Source organism: Oncorhynchus mykiss, chromosome 22, assembly GCF_013265735.2.
Source record: "Oncorhynchus mykiss isolate Arlee chromosome 22, USDA_OmykA_1.1, whole genome shotgun sequence".
Lineage (NCBI taxonomy): Eukaryota > Metazoa > Chordata > Actinopteri > Salmoniformes > Salmonidae > Oncorhynchus > Oncorhynchus mykiss.
In genome coordinates this window covers 36,442,662-36,470,371 of record NC_048586.1, presented here as the reverse complement: position 1 = coordinate 36,470,371, position 27,710 = coordinate 36,442,662, and the positions used below count along the sequence as shown (strand labels likewise).

The window sequence follows — 27,710 nt, the reverse complement described above, 5'->3', positions numbered from 1 at the left end:
TACATACCCAGGAATTATAATTTGATAACTCCCGATAAGGGCGGTTCCCACCTCGGGGCAGGATACAGCCCTTGGAGGGAGTTGTCACACGATAATTCCCGGGTTCTCTGGCATTATTGCTTAATTGAACACTGGTCACCTTATATTCTGTTTCTATACTGCTGTTAACTCACTGTGTATGTATATACTTTATTCTCCACATATCTCATCCGAATATACCTACTACTGCATTCTGAAGTTGCTACCCAAGCGGGCTGGTCACTTTAGTTATTTTTGTATGTTTTGACCCAGTCGTTCATTCTAATTGTTCTAGTCATTCGATGTTGGTATGCTAAGCAAATCAGTGGCATGTAGTTAGCTAGCTGAGATTCAATGATGAGACAAGTTCAATAATGAATGATTAAAAAAATATCCAATAGGCATACATAGGTAACAACTATTATGGTGAGCCAGTCCGAGCTTACCAAGCTTGTTGGTGATGTTAATAGTAATGTTTCCATTGATGGCACGTGTGGAAGAACTGTCCATGGTCCTGGCGCTGGTTGCTGACAGCGGGTGCTTGCCTCTTCTTTGGCAGAGAATGGGACGTCCCACTCACATCGTTGGCAGCGAAAATGGCACTTCAGTGCTTTCTGCCAATAACTATTGAGTGAGCTCTCACACCGATTCGATTTCCACTCACAGCCATTCCAGTCTGTTATTCAAACTCAATCAGCATGACAGTGTGATCTCCAGCCTTGTCCTCGTCAACACTCACACCTTTGTTAATGAGAGAATCCCTGACATGATGTCAGCTGGTCCTTGCATACATGCCCGCATTGGATAACTTTTGCATTCTCAAGTTGCTAACCAAGCGGGTTGATCGTTAGATATTTTCTCAAGTCTTGACCCAGTCATTCATTCTAATCGTTCTATACATTCAATGTTGCTATGTAAAACAAATCAGTGGCATGTAGCTAGCTGAGATTCAATGATTATGAGAGACAACAAGTTCAATATTGAATGATTTAATAATATCCAATAGGCCTACATAAGCTGGTTAATGAATGAATGGAATTCTGAGTGTTTACGGTTTCCATGTTGAATTATTAGTTTCTCGTTGATACACAGGAGAGATCGGATTTGTAAAATGATACATTGTTGCACAGGTCGTAGAGGCAGACCGGTAGGTTTATAACCCCCAACTGTTTCAAACCAAATAGCAGCGTGGAAAAATATTGTGTAGACAATTTTCTTCAGCGGGAGATGAATACATCATGGTATTTTGTGGAAGTTGTTATCCCTCAAATCAACCAATTAGCATCCAGGATGCAAACAACCTGTTTTATAATGACTCTACATACATGGGACATTCGTCTCAAGGTGCAAGGCTAGTGATGGCTGTTCAAGTCAAACAAACACAGGAGTGAATGCTCTCATTGTGATGCATTTTAATAACTCAGTGTATTTATACGTTTTGAACCTGGGGAAACTGTTTAGAGTTCAGCTACGCCAACATCTTTGCGACACCGTCTTTAGATAGGGAGATAAGTGAGAATAGTTCCTTATGATTTCCTTTCCACGACAAATGAAACCATTAGACATAAAGAGTATAAAGAATTGAGGATACTGCCTGTAGGTTCTGACAGAAAGGAAAGATAGCGAGGTGAATACAACAAGGCTGTGTGTGTGTGTGTGTGTGTGTGTGTGTGTGTGTGTGTGTGTGTGTGTGTGTGTGTGATCCCACAGCTCTGTCATTTTTTCTCAAGTACCTGTCTGATGATAACCTTGAAAAGAAGACTCTTTTGTCTCCTTTGAGCCACTACTATCTTGGTGGAAGTAGAGGGTGCTCTGGTCTGCATCCCATCATCTCCTCTTCTCTCTTTCTCTCTCATCCTAAAATCTCTGATGCTAATCCAGGATGGTTGAAGGGTCTGAGACGATGTCGGTCTCATTAAGATAAGAATCTCAAGTGCCTGGCTATCTTGACGTGCTCCACATTTTCCCGCATGCAAATAAAGTTCTGTCGATTCCATGTATGTTTCATTAGACCCTTAAAAGGTGAAACCACTTGGAGAGAGGAAGTGGACAGAAAAAAAGAGGAGGACGGCCCAACCAAACAAGCCCCATGTGGAGGATAATTTTTTACTTCAAAGTGTTATTCACAAGGGCCTGCTTATTTTTAATGAGTCCAGGATGGGAAAGTAAAGTCGACTTTGTGAAGAAGATTTTACATTGAGTTGCTGTGGCAACAATTATGAGTCAACATCCATTTTAGCCACAGGGTTCTGATCAAAAGCAGTGCAATATGTGGGGAATAGAGTGCCATTTCAAAAGTAAACATTCATTTCAGCCAGGGAAATCAAACTGTGTGTTTGCCTCAGACAATTAGCTACATCACAGGCCCAGTTAGAAGAAGCGGAAGTTTTCAGGCAGGCTGGTGGGCCTGTTTCAGTGCTTCAGAAGGTGAGCATCAACACAGAGTTTAGATAGCTATTGAAACACGCCTTTTTCATTGTGGGTGCGTACCAGCGCAGGTCATTTGTATGAAATTGGCAGAAAATGCTGTAAATGCTCTAATGTAATAAATTACCTGAAGTGATCAGTTTGAAAATGTCTAAATTGTCTTCCAGAACTGCTATTACTGTAGTACATTCAGAGTGAATAAAGTGAGTAATGATACGCTAGTTCAGAAAACAATTCTCAACTTTGAAGACAATCTGTATCTTTGGTATGTTCTAAACCCAGCAGACATGTTGTGGGTGTTGGGTCAGGTGTGTGTTCCTCACCTGGCTGACTCTGGCAGGGGTGAGGATCATGTCCAGAACTCCTGACCAGCCTGCCACCACTCCTGTAGGCACCGCGTAGGCCAACGCTATCATCAGGAACCGGAAATTACTGGAGGGCAAGAGAGAGAGAAACAAAGGCGTTTTAGCAGCAAGTTCTACAGTATCACTGCCTAGAGAAGTCCTACAGTATCACTGCCTAGAGAAGTCCTACAGTATCACTGCCTAGTAAAGTCCTACAGTATCACTGCCTAGTAAAGTCCTACAGTATCACTGCCTAGTAAAGTCCTACAGTATCACTGCCTAGAGAAGAACTACACTATCACTGCCTAGAGAAGTCCTACAGTATCACTGCCTAGTAAAGTGCTACACTATCCTAAGCTAGCAAAGTCCCATTTAAGACCATTATGAGTCATCATGACAAACTAAACGTTTAACTCAAAACGTTTACATTTGGTGATGAACGAAGGGTAATCTCTGGGGCAAGAAAAACTATCTATAACCCGTGTGCATGACAGGAGTACATATGTCTGTCTGAGACAATACAGAGCAGAGCAAAGCCTCACCCGTCTCCTTCCTTCTCTCTGGTTGATAATGTGTTGAGACGTGCCACCAGACAGCCTCTTGCTTTCCTATCCTGTCAGCTAGCACAACACAGCATCTCTGACTGTCAGGCACGATCTATCCCACATCACAATGAGGTGACAGAGAGATAAACACCTGGCCATGAACCAGGAAGAGATGAGAAGAGCTGTAGACAGGCTGGCAATACTAGCTCCAAGATGAGGTTTGAATACGGGGGAGAGCAGCTAAGAAATGGAATCGACAAATGGAGAACCGGGAACCTTTCATGTGGTGACACCAACCGCATACACAGACACACAAACACCTACTTAATAACATATTTACTTGTATAAATGGGTTTGGAAATAGTAGCATGTCAAACAAAGTCATTTCCCGCATCTGAGATGTTGATCTGAGACAATGATTTCCTCTGATTGTTCTGTGACTCCAAGATCCCTGGAAGGAAGATTATGGCCTTCTGCTAATCGAGTGGATTACGCCAATCACATCTGAATCAATTCCCCCGGCCCTTCTTCCTCTCTGTGAGTCTACAAATGACACATTTACCACCTGCTGTAAACATAGTGTTCATGGTTGTGAGAACATTATGGCTAGATGCTATGCAGTCAGAAATGATGAGTGTATCGGTTAGGACCAGGGACAACTAAGTGAGATACCCACGTTAGGGAAACAGAACCTAATCTTGTGTGCTCTTTCACTAGCTAACAGCCTGAGAGGAGAGACATACGAGACTGAGGGTCTTTAATATAAACTGTTGTAAGGGGTTGGTCATATCAATGGGACTTTGGCCAGTTCTGTCAGTCTTTGTAAGCACTGACAAACCACAGAGAGGGTGGTTATTTTCCTCAGGGTTGTTTTTGATCTCCCCCTGAGGATGAGGAACGCTTTAAGAATTCACCGGATGCCCCTCCACCATACGCACAGGACGCCGCTGGCATATCAATGGAAACAAACAAATGCATGAGTAAACGGCTGCTGTCCGTAGTGAACGGACGTTAGGAAAACAAAAACAATCCTCCACAGAGAGACAGAGGAGACAGATTTCCCCTTCTATGACGGCTGCTGTCACTGTAAGCCTAGACGCCTGGTGATTTAATGGTGCTGTTAGGAGGGTGAAGTGATGGTTCCCAAATGAAATCAGCAGCGTGGAGACGCAGCGGGGACAGGGTCTTATGGTTGATTGTAATTGGTCATAGAGTGATTGGAGTGGTGCCAGACAGACAGTGTTAGCAGCTAGGTGAGAGTGGGGGATGGGGGGGCTCCTCTGTTAGCGAGAGTCTCCGCTCTGTGTTCAGACACACACATACAGGCTCCTGGATGCACTGGCCTGATGATTAGACAGAAATTTGTAGAAATGCTCATAAACCACGAAGGGCTGGCACTCTTACTCCTCTCACTTGATTAGCTATTTGTCCGTGCTGAGACGGAACAGGCATAAACTAACTCTAAGGAGAGAGACGGACAGAGAAGTAGACTAGGGGCTGTACGTATCAAGAGTAGAAATGCTGAGGATCAAGTACCCCTCTTCATTCATTATAATCAATGAGGTTGAGCTGATCCTAGATTACCACTCCTACTTTGTGAAAACGGACCGATCATGGATTTAAAATAATTGGATTTGTGTAAGCATTGGCTGGAGGGATTTTTCCATGATGTTTTCCACCCAGTACCCTGTCCTGTGGTACTCGACTACTTGGCCTTGGAGGAGTTGAGAGACGGACTCGTAAAAGTGTGTTGATGGAACGCTCTCTCTATCTCTGCTGTGATGGCAGGAATCAATATCAGCACCTTTTTCCATCCCACAGCTTAGTTAGATCACTGTATAGAAAGGCTGTCCCAAATGGCACCCTATGCCCCATGTAGTGCACTATATAGTCCACAGGGCTCTGGTCAAAAGGTTTAATCCATGTAATAGGGTGCTATTTGGGACACAGGCTAAGTAAGCACAGCACAGGTCTGCCCTGTGGAGGGTGAAATATTCCGGGGAGCCATGAAGCCAGAGGCATCATCAGCTAAGTGCCATTTGTCCTTGACAGGTCTTGGCTGGAGTTCAATGCATCAGAATGAGCAGGAGAAAACGTTTCAAGGTAAAATGACTGTTATTGTAATAATGGGACCTTCATTAATGCTGCTAGCTAACATCATTACTATTCTCAGGACAGTGGTCACGTAGTACTGATAACCTTTCTAAATGTGTGCAGAGCTGGGTAACATCCCAAATGGCACCCTATTCCCTATATAGTGCACTACTTTTGGCCAGACCTGTGTTGTGATTAGGTTCTGCAGCGGAAGGGAACGGCTGGGCGAACCTATAATTTACTACAGTTCAAACTCTGTCTGGCACAACAACAGAATGTAAGGAAGGGGCAAAAATGGTGGCTTAGGATACTGGCTTAGAAAACCTAGCAAACTTTAGAAAACAGAATGTTGCTGCTAACCCAGGTCCATCTTTCTTTGACAAGTGGAACTTAGATACTCAAGGCCCAATTTTTCCCTTCCTTCTGTCCACAATCCTTCTGTAGAGTAGAACTCCCAGCAGCCAGACAGCCACTGATGCTGCTTGAGTGTGATACAGTTCAGACTGGCCGCTGGAAGGCTGCTTATCAGTGGGACTCCAGATCACATTACAGTCCCAATGGGGCAGTCCAGACAAAGTGTGTGTGTGTGTGTGTGTGTGTGTGTGTGTGTGTGTGTGTGTGTGTCAGACAGTGTGCACACTGGGTTTATGACCTCTCTTGAAGCTCTGTGCTTAGCAGCTTAGTTTGTTATTGTTTATCATCAGTGAGAGTCAGTAAGAATTAGAGACAGAAAGAGAGAGAGCAAGAGAGAGAGCAAGAGAGAGAAAGAGATCTGCCTGTCTGGAGGGGCTGACTGTAGGAGTTACAGAGAGCCAAGCAGCCAACCCGCTTGCTGACTGGCTGTCCACAGCCCAGCGCTTCATCCCAGTCCCACAACCCACAGGCCATCATTCCTTGGCCCATTCCATTCTACCACAACCAGACAGGATACGCACCACAGGAACAGAATCTGCGGATGGCAATGAGTGCTCTAACTCTCATCCAAAAACAGCACCATTTCCCCCAGCTCTCAGTGTGTGTGTGATGCAAGGCTAGGAGGACAGTGCATTCTGAATGTTGCATGAGTATGTTACAGGACCCCAGAGGACCCTGGCTGTATGAGTACAGTATGTTACAGGACCCCAGACTCCAGAAGACCCTGGCTGTATGAGTACAGTATGTTACAGAACCACAGACTACAGAAGACCCTGGCTGTATGAGTACAGTATGTTACAGGACCCCATACTCCAGAAGACCCTGGCTGTATGAGTACAGTATGTTACAGGACTCCAGACTCCAGAGGACCCTGGCTGTATGAGTACAGTATGTTACAGAACCACAGACTCCAGAAGACCCTGGCTGTATGAGTACAGTATGTTACAGGACCCCAGACTCCAGAAGACCCTGGCTGTGTATGGATGAGGAGATGACGATTCTGATTATTTATTTATTAAGCATGGCCAGTGGAATGCCACGGGCACCTTAAGGCAGTGTAATTAATCTAGGGGGAGAGATGATATGTCTTTGATGCACATTAACTAGCGGCCCAAACAGTACATGTACATAATCTCCACCCTACACAGCCAGAAGAGGACTGGCCACCCCTCAGAGCCTGGTTCCTATCTAGGTTTCATCCTAGATTCCGGACTTTCTAGGGAGTTTTTCCTAGCCACCGTGCTTCTACATCTGCATTGTTTCCTGTTTGGAGTTTTAGGCTGGGTTTCTATATAGCACTTTGTGACATCTGCTGATGTTTTTTTTATTTTTTTTTTATTTCACCTTTATTTAACCAGGTAGGCTAGTTGAGAACAAGTTCTCATTTACAACTGCGACCTAGCCAAGATAAAGCATAGCAGTGTGAACAGACAGCACAGAGTTACACATGGAGTAAACAATTAACAAGTCAATAACACAGTAGAAAAAAAAGAGAGTCTATATACATTGTGTGCAAAAGGCATGAGGAGGTAGGTGAATAATTACAATTTTGCAGATTAACACTGGAGTGATAAATGATCAGATGGTCATGTACAGGTAGAGATATTGGTGTGCAAAAGAGCAGAAAAGTAAATAAATAAAAACAGTATGGGGATGAGGTAGGTAAAATTGGGTGGGCTATTTAAAAATAGTGGACTATGTAAAAATAGCTTTCGAAATAAATGTGATTGAAGGCATCATACAACTTAATTGCAGATCACTCCGTTGATTCGGGTTCATGACAGGTTCATCTCAGCATGCTGCTCTATTCAGAGTGGTTCTGTAAAACTACATCAATATGCTTTCTACATTGCTGTACGGTGCATTGCCTGTCAGTAAAGTAAAGTAATATGAATTCCTGCTTTTAGTGTTGGTGTGTGATGATGTCAAAGGACCAGACAGCACATACCTGAGTAGTCTGCAGATGCTGCTGCTGTAGCGGAGTCTCTGGCTGGCAGCGGCTACACTGGGGGGTCTGGGGGGCCGGGAGGGGAAGTAGAACAGCACCGCAGCAAACAGCACCACCACCACACCAAGCTCTATATGGCAGGACGGAGAAAGACAGTTCAGTGGGTTATTAACCTTATGGTCAAAGATAAAGGTTATTATTAGCCTCCTAATGACCTGAACTCAGTCAATGTGTCAGTAACAAACCCATTCCACACAGAGATACAGTTGACGTCGGAACTTTACATACACTTAGGTTGGAGTCATTAAAACTCGTTTTTCAACCACTCCACCAATTTTTTGTTAACAAACTATAGTTTTGGCAAGTCAGTTAGGACATCTACTTTGTACATGACACAAGTAATTTTTCCAACAATTGTTTACAGACAGATTATTACACTTATAATTCACTGTATCACAATTCCCGTGAGTCAGTAGTTTACATACACTAAGTTGACTTTGCCTTTAAACAGCTTGGAAAATTCCAGAAAATGTCATGGCTTTAGAAGCTTCTGATAGGCTAATTGACATAATTTGAGTCAATTGGAGGTGTACCTGTGGATGTATTTCAAGGCCTACCTTCAAACTCAGTGCCTCTTTGCTTGACATCATGGGAAAATCAAAAGAAATCAGCCAAGACCTCAGAAAAAAGATTGTAGAACTCCACAAGTCTGGTTCATCCTTGGGAGCAATTTCCAAACGCCTGAAGGTACCACGTTCATCTGTACAATCAATAGTAGACAAGTATAAACACCATGGGACCACATAGCCGTCATACCGCTCAGGAAGGAGACGCGTTCTGTCTCCTAGAGATTAAAGTACTTTGGTGCGAAAAGTGCAAATCAATCCCAGAACAACAGCAAAGGACCTTATGAAGCTGCTGGAAGAAACACGTACAAAAGTATCTATATCCACAGTAAAACGAGTCATACGTCGACAAAACCTGAAAGGCCGCTCAGCAAGGAAGAAGCCACTGCTCCAAAACCGCCATAAAAAAGCCAGACTACGGTTTGCAACTGCACATGGTGACAAAGATCGTACGGTCATGACGTTGGCCTGGGGGTAGGTATATGACAGTCATAAATACCTCTTGAAATTTGAAAACCCCTTGGTTAACATAGAGATTCTAAGAACATCAGAAGGTGGGGGGAAATTAACTATATTCTGGCAATCCGAGCAATTGAACATATGCGGTGGTACTTAATGAATATGATGTCAGTTCGGTTGTCATCTGAGACATTCTCATCAATGATAAGATGACAAACTCTACAGTGGAAAGTCTGGACATTGTGGTTATCGGAGTCACATGGAATTGTTGTTCAATATAAATGTTTGAATATAAAATTATTGGTGAAGAGATGAAATTTAATTTTAGCTTCCAAATGAGAGCTTTGGGTTTTCATAAGGTTAGGGCTCTGCTCAATCAGTAGCCCACCCCTGTGAAGAGACATGGGTTATAAAACTTTTCAGACACACCCTTCTCGCTCCACTATATAAAGCCTTGACGAAAATGTAACCTCCTGTTCCAAGTACGTGAGGCCTGCAGCCTCTGCGTTAAAAGGACTAACATGTCAACTACAAAACTAAGCCAACCTCAGCATGAGCTTTGGTTGCGAATGGTATGAACTTTGAACTCTTATTCACTACAGAAGTGATACCTCCAAGCCGTTGAGTTAGCAGCGGCCACTGCAAACGCGGGCTAGGAAAGAACAGACAGAATATCCCGTCTACCACACAACGACGTTACTACAACGTATCCAATTGACCACCAGAGACATTCTAAGGACAAAGGACTCGGTTTGGCAACACAGCCATCCATCTACCACCAACCTACCGAAGCGCAACTCAGAGTAAATATTTATTGCATTTTCCTTTTCCAAATGGGCAGTAATTTAGAATGCATAAGATACTGTACGATAGCACAGCTTCTCCCTTTGTCCCTCAGTCTTCCCGCTCTTTCACTCAAACCCAGCCCCTTTTCTTTTGTGTAACCAGCTGTCATATCTGTTCCATCCGCTAGGGACGTTTTCCTTTATGATATAATTTGTAATCAAGGTATGATTCATTCTTTGTATATGTAATTCTGTGTGATTAGTTAGGTGTTTAGTAAATAAATAATTAAACCCAATTTTGTATTGCTGATTCAACTTGTTAGCCAGGGTTCGTGGAGATAACCAAGAATGTACAACTTTCAGATGAGACTGACTTAAGGTGACAATTAATATTGACTACTATTGCTGTAAAATACAGTGCCTTGCGAAAGTATTCGGCCCCCTTGAACTTTGCGACCTTTTGCCACATTTCAGGCTTCAAACATAAAGATATAAAACTGTATGTTTTTGTGAAGAATCAACAACAAGTGGGACACAATCATAAAGTGGAATGACATTTATTGAATATTTCAAACTTTTTTAACAAATCAAAAACGGAAAAATTGGGCGTGCAAAATTATTCAGCCCCTTTACTTTCAGTGCAGCAAACTCTCTCCAGAAGTTCAGTGAGGATCTCTGAATGATCCAATGTTGACCTAAATGACTAATGATGATAAATACAATCCACCTGTGTGTAATCAAGTCTCCGTATAAATGCACCTGCACTGTGATAGTCTCAGAGGTCCGTTAAAAGCGCAGAGAGCATCATGAAGAACAAGGAACACACCAGGCAGGTCCGAGATACTGTTGTGAAGAAGTTTAAAGCCGGATTTGGATACAAAAAGATTTCCCAAGCTTTAAACATCCCAAGGAGCACTGTGCAAGCGATAATATTGAAATGGAAGGAGTATCAGACCACTGCAAATCTACCAGGACCTGGCCGTCCCTCTAAACTTTCAGCTCATACAAGGAGAAGACTGATCAGAGATGCAGCCAAGAGGCCCATGATCACTCTGGATGAACTGCAGAGATCTACAGCTGAGGTGGGAGACTCTGTCCATAGGACAACAATCAGTTGTATATTGCACAAATCTGGCCTTTATGGAAGAGTGGCAAGAAGAAAGCCATTTCTTAAAGATATCCATAAAAAGTGTCATTTAAAGTTTGCCACAAGCCACCTGGGAGACACACCAAACATATGGAAGAAGGTGCTCTGGTCAGATGAAACCAAAATTGAACTTTTTGGCAACAATGCAAAACGTTATGTTTGGCGTAAAAGCAACACAGCTGAACACACCATCCCCACTGTCAAACATGGTGGTGGCAGCATCATGGTTTGGGCCTGCTTTTCTTCAGCAGGGACAGGGAAGATGGTTAAAATTGATGGGAAGATGGATGGAGCCAAATACAGGACCATTCTGGAAGAAAACCTGATGGAGTCTGCAAAAGACCTGAGACTGGGACAGAGATTTGTCTTCCAACAAGACAATGATCCAAAACATAAAGCAAAATCTACAATGGAATGGTTCAAAAATAAACATATCCAGGTGTTAGAATGGCCAAGTCAAAGTCCAGACCTGAATCCAATCGAGAATCTGTGGAAAGAACTGAAAACTGCTGTTCACAAATGCTCTCCATCCAACCTCACTGAGCTCGAGCTGTTTTGCAAGGAGGAATGGGAAAAAATTTCAGTCTCTCGATGTGCAAAACTGATAGAGACATACCCCAAGCGACTTACAGCTGTAATCGCAGCAAAAGGTGGCGCTACAAAGTATTAACTTAAGGGGGCTGAATAATTTTGCACGCCCAATTTTTCAGTTTTTGATTTGTTAAAAAAGTTTGAAATATTCAATAAATGTCGTTCCACTTCATGATTGTGTCCCACTTGTTGTTGATTCTTCACAAAAAAATACAGTTTTATATCTTTATGTTTGAAGCCTGAAATGTGGCAAAAGGTCGCAAAGTTCAAGGGGGCCGAATACTTTCGCAAGGCACTGTATTACTAGGCCTTTGTGAGTTTATTTGGAAGATAACAGCTCTATAAATATTATTTTGTGGTGCCCCGACTATCTAGTTAATTACATTTACATGATTAGCTCAATCAGGTAATATTAATTACGGAGAAAGGATGTTATAGAATAGCATGTCATATCACTTAATCTGGCATAGCCAAAGACACGACAGTACTTTTTGGAGAAATGTCCTCTGGTCTGATGAAACAGAACTGTTTGGTCATAATGACCATCATTATGTTTGAAGGGAAAAGGGGGAGGCTAGCAAGCCAAAGAACACCATCCCAACCGTGAAGCACGGGGGTGGCAGCATCAAACATGGGGGTGCTTTGCTGCAGGAGGGACTGGCGTACTTCACAAAATAGATGGCATCATGAGGCAGGAAAATGATGTGCATATATTGAAGCAACCTCTCAAGACATCAGTCAGGAAGTTCAAGCTTGGTCGCAAATGGGTATTCCAAATGGAAAATGGCCCCAAGCATACTTCCAAAGTTGTGGCAAAATGGCTTAAGGACAACAAAGTCAAGGTATTGGAGGGGCCATCACAAAGCCCTGAACTCAATCCTAGAAAATTTGTGGGCAGAACTGAAAAAGCGTGTGCGAGCAAGGAGGCCTACAAACCTGACTCAGTTACACCAGCTCTGTCAGGAGGAATGGGCCAAAATTCACTCAACTTATTGTGGGAAGCTTGTGGAAGGCTACCCGAAACATTTGACCCAAGTTAAACAATTTAAAGGCAATGCTACCAAATACTAATTGAGTGTATGTAAACTTCTGACCCACTGGGAATGTGATGAAAGAAATAAAATCTGAAATAAACCAATCATTCTCAACTATTATTCTGACATTTCACATTCTTAAAATAGTGGTGATCCTAACTGATCTAAGACAGGGAATTTTTACTAGGATTAAATGTCAGGAATTGTGAAAAACTTTTTAAGTTTAAATATATTTGGCTAAGGTGTATGTAAACTTCTGACTTCAACTGTACATGTATACATCTCTGATTCCACCCTACTTTTAGATGGAACAGAACAGGACAGCAGAGCACAGAACCTGCGAACATACAGACCTGCTGTGTTGATGATGTCCAGCGTAGTCAATTAAGAGAGCAGCGGTTTATCAGAGAGACGGCCCTGGGACTAGATTATTCAGCTGGCACAGACACTGTAGAGGGCTCTGATACTCTCTGTTAGCCTGCCTTCATGGCCCTGGCTTCCAAACAAGCTACTAAATCCCCCAACCCTTTTCATCGGGCCTGGCCTGGCATGGCTTGACATGGGCAACCGAATCGGACACATCTCACTTGGAAAATCTATAGCATTTTCAGACAATCCATTTCCCAAAAAGTACCACCAGAATCATAAATCATGTTTTTTCTTGTCATAATGTGCAGATTGGTTGGACACCAGCTGCATTTTTACTGGCTGGCTAGAGCAACGCAGCTCACATTAGTTTTTTCAACCCAAAAAAGACATCAGCCTTTTCATTTGGCACAGGGGTTGACTGCTGCTTTTCTGTAGTGTGTGTATGGAGGTGCAGAATGTATTATCCTCAGAGAAGCAGAAGGAAAACATCAAGGAATATAATTCCCTCTAAATGCTTTCTGACTTGAAATTAATTTCCCTATGACCTCTCAAGGGCTCGGTTCAGAAAATGTGTCTGTTTTGTCCTTTTAAATGTAATATGAATGCGCCCTTAGGTTAACACAAAGCCATAGCTTCAATGTACCATTGTGGGCGGATAATATATAATTTTTTCATTAAATGCTTTAATTTTCTGAATCAGTTAAGCAGACCAGTCCAAGCTCCCATCTTTTTATGACAGCCCGTTCTGTTCTGAATAGTACATTGTTGAAACGTTTGAGACTGGTATTCGTGTGATGAGACAGTCAGATCACTTTGAATCTCTCCGTAGACAAGATCCAGACCAGAGATGGTCTGTTATTGATTCCTGCAGGGTAATGATAACTGACTGTCTGTGCTGCTGTCAGTACCTACCTACATACGACTCTTTGTAGGACATTGTACTGAATATCTTCTCATCTTCAGCATTCTCATTGCGCCAGTGTTCATGCACCTTGGTTTGAATGCGAGGTAGCGACAGCATTTATTTTTGTTTGGCAGTGCCTGTCTGCATACACAACCAGTTGGATCCTGTCTTGTGTATCTGGGTAACACTTCACTGCACGCCCCCTTACGTATGCATTCATAAAGCCTTCATAATAGCTACATAAGACAAAACATCAGTACCTGCATACAAAACCAGCTGAATCCTGTCTCGTATGTGATTGATCTGGGTGTCTGTCGAGACAACAGCTCGGGCCACCATGACACGGGTGGTGTCGTTAGGGGCGGGCACAAGCAGCGGGCCGACAATGAAGGAGCACGCCGCCCCCAGATAGCTGACCAATGAGGCGACAGCGGTGGCTGTGGCTCTCTGGTCTGGCGCGAACCATGTGGTGGAGAGGAGGGGTCCAGCGCTCATTATTGTTGGTCCGGCCAAACCATTCAACAGCTGACCACCGTGTATTAACCTGCAGAGAGGAGAGGACAGGGAGAAACATGAAACATTAATGTCACATCATGCATACAGACAAGGCAAACAGTGGAACCAGATAAACGTTATTGTACATGGCTTGTACATGTACAATAATCAGTATTTTAATCAGTATTTTTCATTAATTTCATTCAGAACTATAGAACACATCATTAGATGATTTATGAACATACAATAAGTGGTCCCACATTTCCTCCTTAATGTTCAGTAACTCTGAGTCCCCTGTGCCCAGCCAGCCCAGTGTGTCTGAGGCCTGAGTGGCCAGGGAGAACAGAACACTGCTGTTCAGAGCTCAGCTCTGTAAAGACAAGGTTCAGTCTGCCCTGTCTGAGATCACACAGCAGAGAGAGAGAGAGAGAGAAAATGATTGAGCTTAGAAAAAGAGAGAGAAGTGGATACAGATAGAGAAAAACGAGCAACTCTCAGACAGTCTGCCACCGTCTGCCTTGACGGTTCAAACCAGAGCAGCGCAAACCAAAAACAGCTCAAACAAGAGCAGCTCATGGCAGATGACAGAGCCGCCAACACTGACAAGGCAGATTGATGGAAGTGTCTTTATCCCTTACCTCCTCCTGAGATCTTCTCAAACAACTCTTAACCCACCCCCTCCCTCCCCCTCTGTCTTCTACACTAAAAGAGTCTCCCTCACTTCTCTTCGGTCTCTCTCCCTTCTTCTCTCTCTCCCTCCACTTTCCACCTTCCTCCCATTTCTCTCCCTCCTCCACTCGCTCTCCATCTCGCCCCCCTCCCCCATATCTCTCCCACTCTTTCTCTCCCTCTCGCGCTGTGATCACTCATTCCATTAAAGCCAAACAGAATTATCAAAATTATGAAATTATTTATGGTGCCCGCTGTTCCAAAGATCTATGTTCCATCCGCTATACTTGATGACATCCCATCCTCCACTGATCCTTGGAGAATTCCAAATCCTCAATCAATGGTGATCGGTACAAGACTACGAGTACAGTATCTAACTGATAATAATTTTCATTAGACATGATATCTGATTTAACACACTAGATTTGATGCATGGATCTCTGAAAGATTCTGATCGAGATCATTCAGTCTCAAGGGATATACCTTCTAAAAACCATCTTTGTGACCTTATCACTGTGTGGCCTAAAAGGAAATGTGACCTAATATGAAATGTGACCTCGGCCTCAACTGAAGCAATCAACATAATATAAAGGTCTTCAGATAGATGGAGGAGACAGGAGACTGCTAATCAAATTCTCAGATAAAGGGATGATTAATCAATTCCTGCTTGATGATTCTGGGGTGTGGAAGAGTGGAGGGAGGAGGAGAAGAGGAGTGGAAGAGAGGAGGACGGGAGGGGGAGCGGTCGTTCTACGAGAGATGATTCACTTAATGTGTATTGATGAACCCTGTCAGAGAGAATCTCATTGCTCTGAGACCAAGCCAGCCCAGCGAGGAAGAAAGTCAGTCAGTTAGATATACAGTATGCTCATGTCTCTTAACCTGTCATAGTGTGACAGAGGTAATACTACTGCCACTGCCGGAAACCCACTCCAATCTAACATGTCAGTGGATGGCACAATCAGAGAAGCCATAGCAGTATCATTGATTGGCACAATGGGTCATGGCTGTGCGTGTTTCCGTTTCCATATGTGTGTATGTGTGTGTGTGTGGCCAATCAATGAGAAATTAATAGACCTCTAAGAGAGAGGGAGCATAATGTCGCTGTCTGATGAAAACCTTACATCTCCAAAACAGGAAAAAAAAACGGCCATATTTTGCTAATAACATACCATTTTGAAACTTCAGAGGCTATTTTTAACATATTTTCTTGATCCTTGAGTCATGAAATGTTCAGAGTACATTGAGGGGAGTTACTGTTTTCAATACATGAAAAAAATGGCAAAAATAAAGATTCATTGGCTTTCAGACAGCTACCTTAACCTGGTTTGATTCGAGAGTTATCATCAATGCTGCTCTGACCTCTGACCTCTGTTTAATCAGTGGCCACTGTAATGTCTTTTCTCCTCTCCTGCCCTGGCCTCTTTTCAGATATTCTGACTGACTCAGATTCTCCTTAGGTATTTTTCCCTGAACTAGACTAGAGAATAGCTCTGACAACAGGAAGGTGTTTCAATCTCACAACTCACTCCCTTTGATTCTCAGAAATGAGCTCCAAACTGAACAACGTTTACACTCAAGAGCATATGGTTAAAAAAATATGCCAATCGAACATGAAACGATGGTTCTCCCTCCTTTAAAAATAAAATCTAGTACATTCTGTCAATGGATCCCTCCTGTTCCTAAATCAAGCTAACTGCAACCATCCTTCTCCTTTACAGCACAGCCATCCTTCTCCATTTGATCACTGCCTGCAATGCCCTTGAACTCCTCAGCTTCTCTTCCCTCCTCCAGTCCTCTCCTCTAAGTTTATCTCCTCCTCTCCTCTCAGCTGCTCTCCTCCCCTCCCGCTCAGCTCCTCTCCTGCTCATCTCCACAAAGTGCTATTCCAAATCAGATCAGTAGCCAATTGGGCTTATTGTATCTAAATCACAGGTTGACGTTTATTGTCATGAGTCTTGTCCTGGAGGCAGACATGAGTGATTTCCCTTTAGATAGGCCAGCTGCAAAGTCAAAATTGGCTATATTGTAAAAAATGACTTCGTGGCTGTGCCAGCTAGTGACCACTCTGCAGAGCTGCCTCCAGAACAAGATTCAAGATTAAACGCGCTAGCCTACATCTAAATCACAATCACAAGCCTAGCACCCACACTCTGGAAAGAGATATGTAAATGACATATGTATATGTGTGAGACATGTCTCAGAACTTTAACTCAGCAGGGTGGTGATCATTAATGTAAAGTACTTAAGTAAAAATACTTTAAAGTACTACTTAAGTAGTTTTTTGGGGTATCTGTACTTGCCTATATATTTTTTTGAAAACTTTTACTTCACTAAAATAATGTTCTTTTTTACTCCATACATCCCTTACACCCAAAAGTACTCGTTACATTTTGAATGCTTAGTAGGACAGGAAAATGGTCCAATTCATGCACTTATCAAGAGAACACGTGGTCATCCCTACTGCTTCTGATCTGGCGAACAAAAAACAAATGCATCATTTGTAAACGATGTCTAAGTGTTGGAGTCTGCCCCTGGCTATCCGTAAATGTTTTAAACATGAAAATGGTGTCGTCTGCTTTGCTTTAATATAAGGAATTTGAAATGATTTATACTTTTGATACTTAAGAATATTTAGAACCAAATACTTTTAGTCAAGTTGTATTTTACTGGGTGACTTTTACTTTTACTTGAGTAACTTTCTATTAAGGCATATATACTTCTACTCAAGTATCCCGACTGGATACTGTTCCCACCACTGGTGCTGAGCAACGTCCCTCTAAGCTGTTTTGGGTCTGTGTCTGGGTTCACCTAAATCATCCTCTTCCTACCATTTGTCCCTGACTGCTGCTGTTCAAAGTGCTCTCCTGGCCTGCTGTTCTCATCTGCCCTCCTCCTTGGTTCATCTGAAAACCTCCTCCAGGACTACCTCGCAGAAGAAATGCCAGGCCGTGCAGAAACGCAAGAGATTGAACTTCACTGAGTTCGCCCCATTAGTTTGCACTATATAGAAGTTAAATATCAGAAGAAGAAGAAAAATCTACATTATACCAGCCCTTTTCAATGCAACAAATTAAAACAAATCTAACTTTCCAAGATTGAGTGATGATTTTGTTGTAGGCAGAGACTGAGCGCATCATAGAAATCAAAAGCTATTTCCATGTGAAAAAATGTTATGAGTTTTGCTCCATTGGTTTTGTTTGTAGGCCTACATTATACTTAAATAGCCACAATAGCCTATTGACTACTGTCTAAAACTGTAAGGCTACAGCCTCAGTGTTCATTGTAAACGTGCGCCAGAAGTTGCGCAAACTTCTCACAACATTCAAGTTTCCACTAACAAGACCTAAAAATTTGCTAGGTGCCCCAATCATTTTGAGGGAACATTGGTTTTGACTGCGGCCCAGTACATCACTGGAGACGAGCTCACTGCCATCCAGGGCCTCTATATCAGGCTGTGTCAGAGGAAGGCCCAACATGTTTTTAACCACTCCAGCCACCCAAGTCATAGACTCTCAGCCAGCGCACGGCAAGCGGTGCCGATACACCAAGTCCAAAACCAACAGGACCCTGAACAGCTTCCACCACTAAGCCATAAGACTGCGAAATAGCTAATCAAATGGCTACCCAGACTACCTGCATTGACCCTTTTTTGCACCAACTGCAAACACACTGGACTCTACCCACACATACTTATACTGACACCCCAACACACACACAACATGCATACTGACGCCTCACACACACACTTTTACACTCACCACATACACTGCTGCTACAGCTCTGTCTATTATCTATCCTGTTGTCTAGTCACATTACCCCTACCTACTGCTGCTACTGTCTATTATCTATCCTGTTGTCTAGTCACATTACCCCTAACTACTGCTGCTACTACTGTCTATTATCTATCCTGTTGTCTAGTCACATTACCCCTACCTACAGTACACTGCTGTTACTGTCTATTATCTATCCTTTACCCCTACCTACTGCTGCTACTGTCTATTATCTATCCTGTTGCCTAGTAACGTTACCCCTACCTACAGTATACTGCTGTTACTGTCTATTATCTATCCTGTTGTCTAGTCACATTACCCCTAACTACTGCTGCTACTGTCTATTATCTATCCTGTTGTCTAGTCACATTACCCCTACCTACTGCTGCTACTGTCTATTATCTATCCTGTTTTTTAGTCACATTACCCCTACCTACAGTATACTGATGTTACTGTCTATTATCTATCCTGTTGTCTAGTCACATTACCCCTACCCACAGTATACTGCTGTTACTGTCTATTATCTATCCTGTTGTCTAGTCACATTACCCCTACCTACTGCTGCTACTGTCTATTATCTATCCTGTTGTCTAGTCACATTACCCCTAACTACAGTATACTGCTGTTACTGTCTATTATCTATCCTGTTGTCTAGTCACATTACCCCTACCTACTGCTGCTACTGTCTATTATCTATCCTGTTGTCTAGTCACATTACCCCTAACTACAGTATACTGCTGCTACTGTCTATTATCTTTCCTGTTGTCTAGCCACTTTACCCCTACCTACAGTATACTGCTGTTACTGTCTATTATCTATCATGTTGTCTAGCCACTTTACCCCTACCTACAGTATACTGCTGTTACTGTCTATTATCTATTCTGTTGCCTAGTCACATTACCCCTACCTATATATACACATAGCTATCTCAATTACCTCGTACTCCCTGCACTTCGACTTGGTATTGGTACTTCCTGTATATAGCCATGCTATTTTGTTATTGATATTCACTGTATACTTATTTATTTCTAGTGTCACTATTTGCATTATCTTTAATTCGGCATTGTGGGAAAAAGACCTGTAAGTAAGCACTGTTGGTCTACACCAATTGTTTACGAAGCATGTGACAAATAAAATGTTATTTGATTTAATAGACCTGTGTGCAGCAAAAGAACACACAATGCAATGACTGACACCTGCTGGTGACTTGGGGAACTGTTTGTGGAGGGATAATATACACCTAGTGCACAAAAGATTAGGAACAACTTCCTAATATTGAGTTGCACCTCATTTTGCCCTCAGAACAGCCTCAATTTGTCTGGGGCCATGGGCTCTACAAGACGTCAAAAGCGTTCCACAGGGACGCTGGCCCATGTTGACTCCAATGCTTCCCACAGTTGTGTCAGGTCGGCTGGATGTCCTTTGAGTTGTGGACCATTCTCGATACACACGGGAAATTGTTGAGTGTGAAAAACCCAGCAGCATTGCTGTTCTTGATACAAACCGGTGCGCCTGGCACCTACTACCATACCCTGTTCAAAGGCACTCAAATATTTTTTGGGGGCAGCAGGGTAGCCTAGTGGGGCGGCAGGGTAGCCTAGTGGTTAGAGCGTTGGACTAGTAACCGGAATGTTGCAAGTTCAAATCCCCGAGCTGACAAGGTACAAATCTGTCGTTCTGCCCCTGAACAGGCAGTTAACCCACTGTTCCAAGGCCATCATTGAAAATAAGAATTTGTTCTTAACTGACTTGCCTAGTTAAATAAAGGTAAAAAGATATAAATATTTTGTCTTGCCTATTCACCCTCTGAATGGCACATGTACACAATCCATGTCTCAATTGTATCAATGCTTAAAACTCCTTCTTTAACCTGTCTCCTCTCCCTGAATGGCACATGTACACAATCCATGTCTCAATTGTATCAATGCTTAAAACTCCTTCTTTAACCTGTCTCCTCTCCCTGAATGGCACATGTACACAATCCATGTCTCAATTGTATCAATGCTTAAAACTCCTTCTTTAACCTGTCTCCTCTCCCTGAATGGCACATGTACACAATCCATGTCTCAATTGTATCAATGCTTAAAACTCCTTCTTTAACCTGTCTCCTCCCCTTCATCTATAATGACTGAAGTGGATTTAACATCCCTTATTGATCAAGTGACATCAATAAGGGATCATAGCTTTCACTTGGATTCACCTGGTCAGTCTGTCATGGAAAGAGCAGGTGTTCCTAATGTTTTGTACTCTTAGGGTACTGTTATTGCACTGCTTAACTGTTAAACAATAACGCTTTACGGTGCACTGAAAAATAATAAGGAATCATATGAGGCTCAATGGAAGGGTCAAAGGTCACCTCAGCTTATCTGCTCCAACTCCCAAAGGTCAGGTAAATGTAAAGCCCAAACAGAAACTTCACAAATCCACTATATGGTTTAAACACACAGAAGCTGCTTGCTCAAGCACTATAAAGTTCCCTGGACATCCCAGTTCTCTGGTTGGCATGGTATGAAGTCCCACAAGTTTGGTCTGATGATCTACGCTACATAAACTCTTGATCTACATTTTTACATCACCAACAAAAGGCTAACGTTGACCATAAAAGCGTCACTTACTGACAGTTCAACTGCTACCTACTCTACTACTACAACTACAAACCATGAATAAGTACAGGAGTTAGGCTTGGGGAGCCCGTCTTGAATTGTTTGTCCCAGATAGCCTAGAGATGTTTAATAGTGTAATCCCAGGAACTGTGATTAACTGAGAGAGCAAGGCAGCCTTCTCAGGGATAGTGCTTTGGATAGTATGGGTGTAAAACCTTTATGCATTGGCACTTTATCACCCCCATATAGCAACGCTGTCTAGGTCTCAGTTGGATGGTGAGATCTTTTACAACAGAGGGAATACTCTGAGGTGTGCTGTTGTGTTGGCATCCTTACTGCTTGCAATATATCTCTGTCTCCAATAAACACCCCTGCGCTACAACCGTATCTCTCGTTAGATGGCGTATGCCTCGGCACGTGACCCTGTATTTCTCACGACAGAGTACAACAGCATATGCCCTACTCAGCCAGGAGGCCTAGTCACTGTAAAATGGTCCACACCAACAGCATAGACATTTTGGAATGCTTTTGGATGGTCAAGTACATGTATACTGTCAAGTCAGGGTTATGCAGGTCTATAGTACACACGCACACACACACATTATGTTGTTCCATACTCAGCTGCCCTCTGAAGCACAAAGGTTACAGCGAGAACGAAGACTAGTGAGTAGGACTGAAGAGGTTGTTTTCAGTTAAGTGCAGCCTTAGTCTGGTCCCAGATATGTCTGGCAGCAAAAACAGATTTGGGACAAGGTAAACAAAGCCTGGGGCAATATAAAAGCTGATACTTCTCTGCAAACACTTTCAATTAGTGGAATATTATTTTCTTTAAAAAATGATTTTCTAAGTATCCCTCCTAGAATGAGAGCCAATCATTTTATTTTACTCTTTTTAGTCTGTATTAATATTGCAATAAACTGAACTAATGGTCTTCATTTTACAGATCCAATCACACTCAGAGAAAATGTGCAGTTAGACTACGACTAGTTTTCATTATCTGTTCTTTGGGACCCCAAATCAGCAACCTAACATAATAAATTCAGTGGGTGAAAGTGCCATATTTAAGAGAATACAATTTCCTTCCTCAATTGAAATACCCATAATGCATCACCTGAATTGAAGTCAATGTGGAGCCTAATAAGAAATAAGCGGCAGATTAACAATAGAGAAGGTCATAAAATGACTTTTATCACCAAAGTAATTCAGATAACCTTGTCGTCTGGGCCTCCTTCAAACACACAGGTACTGTTTTAGAAAGGAAATATTGCCTATATTTTTTTGATAATAGCAATGGAAGAAAGGACAGGTTTTTATTTGTTATTCTGGTAAAAATAAGGATGTCAGAAAGAAAAGTGTGAATGAAAGCCGTAGTCGATAAGAGAAACAGAAAACAAGTATCCACACAATTCAACAATTTAAATAGAATTCTAATCTCTTGAAGGAAATGGTGCACCTCAATCCCATTCCATGTCTCTGCTATTGTGAGGCATTCAAAGTGAGCAAAAACTATTTCAATACGACAGTTCAATACCGCAACACAACAATACAACTGGCAAACTAGCGATTTATAAATGCTGTCATTCATCAAAACTATGGTAGACTAGATGGGTAATTTCTTTCCTCCCTAAAACTGCAATTTACAAGTAATACTGGGCACCCTGAAACCAGAAAATTACAATAGCTATTCACAATATTGGTAATTGTAATAAGTATATACATTTTCTGCCAGAGGAAGAATCTTCCAACATAGTACATAAATGAGGCATAATTTTGGGAAAGCAGGTTCCAAACAACCCGTTTTATAAAGAGAGTATATAGCACATCTCTGGGTGTGAGGGGTTGTGTGGGGTGTTACCATCGCCTTAGTTGTAAGTCTAGGGCTATTGCGGTGACCATATTACTTCCACACTGGCAGTCATGAGTCATGACCGCAGTAAAATTCATGTGACCGTTGAGTCACAGTAATGTCCTTTTATGCACTCTGGACATGTGTTGGTAGTACCCAACTCGCTAACGACCATGAGGTCCTAATGGCCTGGCACTCAGGGCTCTGTCCTTCTAACCACTCTGACGTCAATGCAAACAATTGAAAACTCACAAACACTTATCAAAACAGTATTGTGATTTTAAAACTCACCTCACTGTGATGATCAATTAGAAGTTCAACAGCAGGTTGAAACAATATTGTTGTGAAAAGCCTAACACAACGAAATGGACAGCACTTTAAAGTGATGACTCATTCAAAACACCCATGTGCATACGCATATATGAGCAACTCCCCCCCCTACCCCCCCCCCCAAAAAAAAAAAAACCTGAATGAAAATAATGATTGTGCCGTTATACAATGCATAGCCTAACGCCTACTACGCATGGCAGAGAACTGTATAGGCCTAGGTGATAATGTTGGTTCATTGATTGTGCAGGGCGGCTTACAGAGTTAGCCTACAATTATAGTGAATTTGTATTTAATTTTGAATAGCCTAGTAATAGGTTATTTTTATCTTTTCATAATGAATAGGCTAACACATTACCTTTGGCTACAGAATATCTCACCACCGTGCATGTCCATCTCCTCCCCTCTGTCCTTCATTACTTTCTACAGCGTGCAGAGGGAAGGGCTGTCAACAGTTTAATGAAATATGTTTTGATGTTCCCAAACAGATTTCACTAATTTAGCACTGGGAAGCTGCAAGAACAGGGTTAAAGAGCCCATGGCATACAGGGTTTGGGTGGAATATCACCTGTGGCGCAGCGAGGCCGCATGCTTCCCAAACAGTGGTTGATGAGTGGAGTGAAATAACCAGAGTAGCCTACCCAGCATGAGTGAAAAACTAACTGTCTGGAATGTGGCCTCCATTCGCTGTTCGAGTGCATACTGATGACATGTATTTTTTCCCTGCCCCTGTTCCTACCCATTTGATAATCGGCCATTCTAAATCAAAGGAAATTTGACAGATTAGTTAAGACTAGATTAAATTGAGAATAGTCTGATGGGTGAAAATATTAACGCTTGATGGGAGAACAGCATGTGCAGCCTAAGGAACAAGCTTTTTGCGACTTTCTCAAATCATCAATAGCCCCTAGTCGCACCATGCGGCCCATATATGTTTTGAGGGGGGGGGGGGTATAAACCACAGTACGACGCAACACGGAGTGCTTGCATACAGCAATGTACCACAATCCCCTGAGGGATTCAACAAGTAGTTGTTGTTATTATAAACTGTTTTCCAACTTGATTAGAGCAGTAAAAATAAATGTTTTGTCATATGCGTGGTACACAGTCTGATACACTTGGTTGCACTCTCTAGGAAAACTACAATACCAAAGGCTGGCCCTAAGGTAATCTACCCAAGGTCCTACAGAGAGTTCAATCAGGACTCATTTGTGGATGAGATTAAGAATGTGCAATGGTTAGACGTGTGTAGTGGTTCTAATTCTCAGAGTAAAAACTCTACGGACCATATGAAAGCTCAAACCAAGCTTATTCTCCCAGAGGATCAATACAACTGCATTAGACAAAGACATACTCACACAAGCACTGATATTTAACCCTTTCTCATAGGCTGAGTCTCCTCCTACACATCTGAACAAACGTTGTATCTTTATTGCTAGGCAGGAAACTAAGTGATTACGGTCCATAAAAACTTTTCTTTCTCCCTTAACCTGACCTCGACCCCGTTCATCACTAATCCATGGCTCTCTCCCCTTATCAATGCCTGCCACATGTGATTACTTCCCCTACACTCAGTACATTCCAAACTTAACCATTAACCTCTGGTGTAGTCCCTCGACTATGGCACCCCTTAGGTCTCTATTACAACTACTGATTAATAACATTTAAAGTTCAGAAATCCAAACCTATCAATAGTAAGAATGATCCTGAAATGTCACTAAGTTTGTTCATGAAATGATTTATAAGTATAGCTGATAAGCATGCCCTTTGAGGAAATGCACTGAGGTCAAACGGTGCCCCATGGATTGATGATGAGCTGAGAAATTTAATGATTCAACGTTATGATGCCAAAAAAGTAGCAGATAAATCTGCCATTCTGTTTGATAAGCGAAGTTCTTGTAAATTAAGAAATCTAGTGACCAAGCTAAACAAAGGAAAGAAGGGATTCTAGCTGCAAAATTGATGAAGTAAAGGGTGATGGGGGAAACAGGGAAAAACACTATTATGGGTAGGAATTCCAACATGTCTGCCTCTGTTGTTGAATCAGAGGGTATATTTATAACAAAATGACATGACATCGCAAACTACTTTAATGAATATTTTACAGGCGAAGTGGACAAGTTGAGGAATGCTATGATTCCAATATACCCTTCTAAAAGATTGTATCATGAAGGAGAGGCATTGCATGTTTGAATTGCATCCAGTAGAAAGGGAAGAGGTAGAAAGGACGCTGTTGTCTCTTTCGGATGACGTCACCTGGTCCAGATAATCTTGACGCCAACTTGTTAAGAGGCACAGCTAACTAAATATCTACCCCAATCTCTCATATTTTACTAAGTGCTTGATGTATGGGGTGTGCCCAGAAGTCTGGAAGGAGTCAAAGGTTATTCCACTACCTAAGGATAAAAAAAAATCTGCATTCATTGGTCCTAAGTCATCCTATAAACTTGCTGCCTGCGTTAAGTAAATTATATCTGTACAAATGAAGGTTTATTTCTCATGTAAATGGTCTGATAATGGGTTTCCAGAATGCATACAAAGAAGAGCATTCTACGAGTACGGCCTTAGCACAAATGACAGATGATTGGTTAAAGAGTATGGATGACAGGAAGTTAGTTGGTGCGGTGTTGCTAGATTTCAGTCTGTTTTTGATGTAATTGATCATGAACTGTTACTAGGTCAACTTAAATGTTATAGTTTTAAGTCTGCAGCTCTATCCTGGATGGAAAGCTATCTATGCAGAAGGCAAAAAGTGTTCTTTAAATGGTAGCTTTTCAAACAGTAAAGATATACACTGTAGTGTTCCTCAAGGAAGTTGCCTCTCAAGGAAGTTGCCTCTCAAGGAAGTTGCCTCTCAAGGAAGTTGCCTAGGCCCACATCTCGACTCTCTTTACTAATGATTTACCTTCAGTAATGAACAAAGCAAGAGTGGTCATTTACGCTGATGACTCTACAATGTATGGCGCAGCATCAGCATGTAATGAGCTAACAGATGTACTGAGCAGTGAACTAAGAATGGTGTTTGCGTGCGCTGATGTGAATAAATTGGCGTTGAACATTTCTAAAACTAAAGGTATTGTATTTGGTTCAAGATATATTCTTGCTGATGATCCCCAATTGAATTTGTCGATGAATAGAACGCATGTAGAGCAAGTAAAAAATAAAAATACTAGGCGTCATGTTGGACGCAGCTTTATCATGGTCAGAACACATAGATAATATTGTTATTAAGATGGGTAAGGGAAGCTGTTACAAGAAAATGTTCAAAGGATTTAACATCTAGCACACTGAATCAGGTGATTCAATCCCTGGTCCTATCACACTTAGAGTACTGTCCAGTTATATGGTCAATCCCTGGTCCTATCACACTTACAGTACTGTCCAGTTATATGGTCAATCCCTGGTCCTATCACACTTGGAGTACTGTCCAGTTATATGGTCAATCCCTGGTCCTATCACACTTACAGTACTGTCCAGTTATATGGTCAATCCCTGGTCCTATCACACTTACAGTACTGTCCAGTTATATGGTCAATCCCTGGTCCTATCACACTTACAGTACTGTCCAGTTATATGGTCAATCCCTGGTTCTATCACACTTACAGTACTGTCCAGTTATATGTTCATCTGCAGCAAAGAAAGATATAAAAAAGCTCCAAATGGCTCAGAACAGGGCTGGTAGATTATCTCTTCATTGCTCTATCCGTATGAATATTATCCAAATGCATTAGAATCTCTCATGGCTTCACGTTAAAAACAAACTACTATCCAGTCTTCTGATTTTCTTTAGGAATGTTTTATTTAAAATAAACATTTTAAAAACAGTATTTTTCTGGTCAGTTAGTACATACTAGCAACATGCATAACCACCAAACCAGAAAGGCAAATTCAGGGCAGCTAAAACAACCCAAGCCAAGAACAAATAGCCTTAAATCTACAGTTTTATATAGAACCATAGCTGAATGGAACTCTTTACCAATCCATATTTCTCAGGCAAAAAGTAAATCCACCTTCAAGGAAATAATAAAAGAACATCTAATGTGACCCTATGACTGGACAGGAAATATGAAGCATCAACTGAATGTTAAATGTATTTCCTGTCAGGTATTTTAAATTGTCTGTATTGTCTACTTGTTGAATGTTTGTGAAGTCTTGATTTGTGGTTGTTTGTAATGTCTTGTTAATTGATGTTGGACCCCAGAAAGATTAGCAAGAGTTACGGTGTTAGCTAATTGGGATCCAAATAAAAAATTACTAAATATACCATGGCTTTCAGCCATCAGTATTCCAAC

The 27,710-nt window shown here is 42.0% G+C and overlaps 1 protein-coding gene across 2 annotated transcripts in view; it reads right to left on the bottom strand.

Moving 5' to 3' along the window:
* LOC110501805 (solute carrier family 49 member 4) overlaps positions 1-27,710 on the bottom strand; it is an 85,744-nt gene that overhangs the window by 50,391 nt on the left and 7,643 nt on the right. For both annotated transcript variants that reach the window (XM_021579640.2, XM_036959215.1), the window contains 3 exons: positions 13,966-14,249; positions 7,791-7,920; positions 2,769-2,877 (listed from right to left, as the gene is read on the bottom strand). In XM_021579640.2, coding sequence (XP_021435315.1) covers positions 2,769-2,877; positions 7,791-7,920; positions 13,966-14,249 — 523 coding nt within the window. The remainder of the gene's footprint in view (positions 1-2,768; positions 2,878-7,790; positions 7,921-13,965; positions 14,250-27,710) is intronic.